The 5,190-nt window shown below is 50.1% G+C and overlaps 1 protein-coding gene across 2 annotated transcripts in view; it reads left to right on the forward strand.

The window, feature by feature from the left end:
- The first annotated feature begins 212 nt into the window (after nt 1-212).
- Nucleotides 213-5,190, forward strand: part of celf2 (cugbp, Elav-like family member 2) — a 128,565-nt gene continuing 123,587 nt past the window's right edge. Inside the window, exon 1 of one of the 2 annotated variants that reach the window (XM_035528665.2) lies at nt 213-401. In XM_035528665.2, coding sequence (XP_035384558.1) covers nt 349-401 — 53 coding nt within the window. In that variant the 5' untranslated portion in view covers nt 213-348. The remainder of the gene's footprint in view (nt 402-5,190) is intronic. The other variant, XM_035528660.2, reaches the window with a different exon arrangement.

Below are 5,190 nucleotides of genomic sequence, written 5' to 3' on the forward strand. Positions count from 1 at the left end.
AAACGTCGAATTTGGTGATTTAGAGAAGATTATAGCTGAAGAGAGCTGCTGTTTCGAGCAACGATGAAGTCAGGGGAGCGAGAGACTGTGTGTGTGAGAGAGAGAGAGAGAGAGAGAGCGAGAGAGAGAGAGAGAGAGAGAGAGAGAGAGAGAGAGAGAGAGAGGGAGAGGCTCCGCGCAGAACTGATTCTGGTGGACGGGGGCGGAGGGAACTCCGCCACAAGCGTTTATCAGACTGCGAGGAGTGCAGCGAGAAGCATCGCCGCGCCGCTGTCGTTCGCAGACGGAGTACCGCCCTCGCCGCGCTTCGCCCGAGCTACCGCACGCCGTGCCGCCAGTCCGTCGACCATGGTGTCCATCATCTCCGATCTGGACCCGCTGAAGAGCTGGAGCGTTTTAAGGTAAGACGTGGGTCGGCCGCAGAAGCGATGCAGCGGTGCGGGGTTTGAAAGGGCGAGCTTTCGGAGACGGGTGCTGCGTGAGCCTCGTGCACTGGCACCAGGAGGCGACGTCCACGGCGGGGTTTCGTTCTGCTCTGGTAGCCCCGCGTGAGAAGGGTGTGCTTGACCCTTCCTGAGTTTCTCGCGCGCTCCTGTCATGTGTCTTGACGCGTGGAGCCCCTCGGCCCCGGTAGTTTATTAACCCCTCGGTGACGCCCCTCCTCCGAACATCCAGAACTTTGATGCCTCCAAAGTGCGCGGCTGGCGGCCGGTTTGTCATCACGCGGATTATCGACACCGCCAGCGGCCGCCGCTGCGAGCTTCCTCTTGGCGTGGACGCACGGAGGAAGACGATTGCCGAGCCAGATGTTTGTCCTTCAAACACTCCACCGAGTTCTGCTCCAACCCGCCCCCCACCCGTATCATAGCGTCTGACCGAGAGATCGCGCGTCCTCGAGCCAGGCTCTTCGCAGAAGCAGACGGAACACAAATTGCACGACAGTCGCGCGGAGGTGGAGACGCAGGCTTCTCCGCTTGCAAAAAGTTGCTCACCCTGCTCGAACATGTGCGGAAGGAGGCAGCCAGTCCCGCCCGCGAGCGAGCCGCGACTCTTCAGCCTCGAGGAAGTAAACGGTGAACCGAAAGCGCTGCAAAACGTCGCGCGGCATTGCGTTCCGCCCTACAGCAGCTCCGCGCGTAACCGCGCTCTCTCTCGCTGTTCAACCAAGCGGCCAAGACCTAAAACGCGCACAGCAACCAATTCGCTTTATATGTAAGACAGTGGACGGATTCGTTAGAAGTAACGGAGAACCAACTTTCCCCCGCACGCTCAGATCTTCCGCTCCACACACAGCTGCGGTGCTGCAGCGGGACAGTCGTCGGGTCGCCACCAACTAAGCGCTGTCGGTGTTTTTCCACCACAGCCTGATTTGAGGATGCATAGCGTAGCTCAGGCCATGCAGAAGCGCACACTCCCCCTGCCCGTGCACCGTAGCTCGCGGAATATAGCGCACGACGAGAATAACCGGGATTCTGGGGCCGACGCGACCTCACGCCGCAAAACTGGGGCGCCGCAGTATTCCAGGAAGAATTGGGAAAATAGATGAAGGGTAGAAAGACGACACACTGCGCCGGCTGTGAAGTTCCCTTTCTCTCCAGTTATTCAGCCCGCTAACCAGGTCAGGGCGCCGCGTGCGACACGTGCGTGATGGTCTCGGGAACACGCGCGAACTCTCAAAAACACGAACGCAGCGCCACGAATGGACACACAAACGTGCACGGGAAAGCTGTAACTGTGCACACACTTAATTTATATAAATAGATATATTTAATTTATATATATATATATTCACACCCTACAAAATATCGGACGCACAGGCACGAATACGCACGCCCGTTTAATATAACCATTTACATATGCACGCGAGCACACTTCCTCACTTCCTCTTCACTGTGTGACTTTGTCTCTCTCTGTCTTACACACGCGTCTACGTGAAGAAACATTTCATAAACATATCCACATAAAAAAGAATACAGCAAAATAACGCATTTACTTCTAATTTTCGCTCTTTCTCAGAAGCACACACGCGCACACACACACACCCACCCACCCACCCACCCACACACACACACACACACACACACACACACACACACACACACACAGTGCTCTGCATTTTTTCTGCCCTATTCCCCCTGTTCCAGTGACAGACAATGGCTGCATTTAAGTGGACATTTCCCAATCAATGTGACCCTGTTAGTCGATACGTTGCTCTCCTTCCTCACTCTAACTGACTGACTGGCAGAGTCTGTCACAGTCCGGCCAGCATGCACTGGCAGAGTCTACGTGTCTCCGAGAGAGACAGAGGGACGGGGTTGAGGCGAGGGAGGGAGAGAATGATGGAGAGGTAGTCGTCTACCTTCCCTTTATTAGAGCCAGAGGTGTGTGTGTGCGTGTGTGTGGGGGCGGGGGGGGGGGGGGGATCAGTGCAGTAACTGAGTGCGTCTGCCTCAGCATCACTGTTGTGTCTTCTTAATAAAGACCAGCTTAAGGACGTCTGTTTGTGTGCACCCCCCCCCGCAACACACACACACACGCTTTTCTCTTTCTTCTCTCCTTCCATCCCTCGCTCTCCCTCTCTCCCAGCTTAAGGGCGCTCAGTGGCAGTCTTAACAGCTAATGAAGCCACCAGACGACCGTGAACACTTTTAGCTAATGAGCCCGAACCCCCGTATGTGTGTGTCCGCGTTTGTGTGTGTGTGTGTGTGTGTGTGTGTGTGTGTGTGTGTGTGTGTGTACACACGTGTGCGTGTGTCCGTGTGTGTTTGTGTGTGTGTGTTTGTGTGTGTGTGTGTGTGTGTGTGTGTATGCATGTGTGCGCGCGTACGGCATCTGATTAACTCTCTCATTATCCCTCCTTTATTTCAAAGTCTGTTCTTCTATTATCCTTTATTTCACTTGAGGAATCCATTCAGCAAGAGAACGGGGGACATTAGTTCCAGAAATAAACAGTTTGCTCGCACGTCTTTTAGGTTGATTTTTGTTACGTAAAAGCAGACATGCGATGGTGGAAATCTTCCTCCTGTCTTCAGCCCAGACACACACTATATTTAACAGGGACGCATCCCCATATTGTACAGAGATGTCCTATATTCTCTGTGAGGCTTCTGATGTTGTTGTTGTTGTTGTTTTTCTCTAGATTTGTAGTCGGGTTGCAGACAGCCATAATGAAACGATGTTTCTGAAGTGTGTCTCTTACACAGGGGTCTTCCATTTCTATGTCATGTGTCATTTTTCTGGAAATGTGAAAGATGACTGATCAGAACAATAAATGGTTTGTGAGTTGGGTGTTTTCGGGAAACGTGTACTGTGAAGGAACAACTGAAATGTGCTATCGGCAAAAATCGTTGAAATCGTCCTGCTGCTTGTTTTCTTGAACAACAGGGTTTGCACATTTATTTATTAATTTTTTTATATAAAACATAAATACAGCTTTATATTTGCTAAATGCGTGTTGTTTTTATAATCATGTTATAATTCTGTATTAAGTAGATTCTTTCCTAACAAGAATTATGTTATAATTATTTGGGCAGAATTATTGCATACTATATATTTGTGTGTGTGTGTGTGTGTCTGTGTTTTACATATTATTTATGCCACCTACCAGTAATGTGATTGAAGGGAGACACATAAAATGAACACGGAGGGAGAGTTCCTCTGTCTGTGGGCTAGTTTATCAGAATAAGAATAACCCAGAGTTGATGTTCATCTACCTACACACACACACACACGCACGCACGCACACACACACACACACACACACACACACGCACACACACACACACACACACACACGCGCACACATGCACGCGTTCACACAAACACATACACACACACACGCACACACACGCACACACATACACACACACACGCACACACACACACACGCACGCACACACACACGCACACATGCCTGCGTTCACACAAACACATACACACACACGCGCATGCACACATTCACACAAACACACACACACACACACACATGCACACACACACATGCACGCGTTCACACAAACACATACACACACACGCGCATGCACACATTCACACAAACACATACACACACACAAACTCATACATGCACACACATGCACACACTATGACTCATGATAGCATGTATAAATGTGTGGTCTATAACACACACAGAACAGGCTGTGTAACTGAAGGCAGGTTGGGTAAGTGTGTAATGAGAGGGAGCATGCTTATTAAAACCACTTGATTACATTGAAAATTACTTTAAATAACAATGACAAGTTGTTGTAGTTATTGAATTAGCAGTGAGCCGTGCGGGGAGCTAATTCCATTAGCAGCGTAGCTTAGCCCTGAGTTTCTTCGTTCCAACGCACACAGGTAAATTCTTCTCCATCACTCCTTTTTTATTTCTCTCTCTCTCTCTCTCTCTCTCTGTCCTTCTCTGTCTGTCCCTCGCCATCTCTCTCTCATTCTCCACACTCCTCTTTTCCCACCATGCAACGCTCTGTTCTTTCATTATCAGAGGACTATTGTGTGTGATGTGGGGAAAAAGCAAAATGAGTGATGGAGAAGGGTTTTGTTTACTGGACAGTAACAACAGCCAAGTATGACAGAGGGAAGTGGTCATCAAGGACGCATAAATCTCGCCCACACACCTGTGTGTACGCACGCGCGTGGACGCACACACGGATTCACGCACAAACAAATGCATGTACACACTCATACACACACATATGCGCCCACACACACACACGCGCGCGCGCGCGCACGGATTCACGCACAAACAAATTTATGTACACACTCATACACACACATATGCGCCCACACACACACACACACACACACGCGCGCGCGCACGGATTCACGCACAAACAAATTTATGTACACACTCATACACACATATATGCCCATACACATGCACACACACACACACACACACACACACATATGTTTGGACATGATAATGTTGAAGAGGCGATAGAGTGGCGACCTGCAGTTCTTAGTGCCCTGTGACCTTTGACCTTTGAGTTGTTGGTTTTAATGAGTGTTGTTAGCAGCGACAGCTCTGAGTGTATGTTTTAGTCTCGTACTTGAGTGGGACATAGTTGTAATTATCTGGCTGAGTGGTTTGTCGTCCATCCGGGTGCACGTGTGTGTGTGTGTGCGCGTGCGTGTGTGAGACAGCAGCTCCACTCTGATCCTCAGCATTATGGA

Source organism: Electrophorus electricus, chromosome 11, assembly GCF_041902795.1.
Source record: "Electrophorus electricus isolate QZ-2024a chromosome 11, ASM4190279v1, whole genome shotgun sequence".
NCBI lineage: Eukaryota > Metazoa > Chordata > Actinopteri > Gymnotiformes > Gymnotidae > Electrophorus > Electrophorus electricus.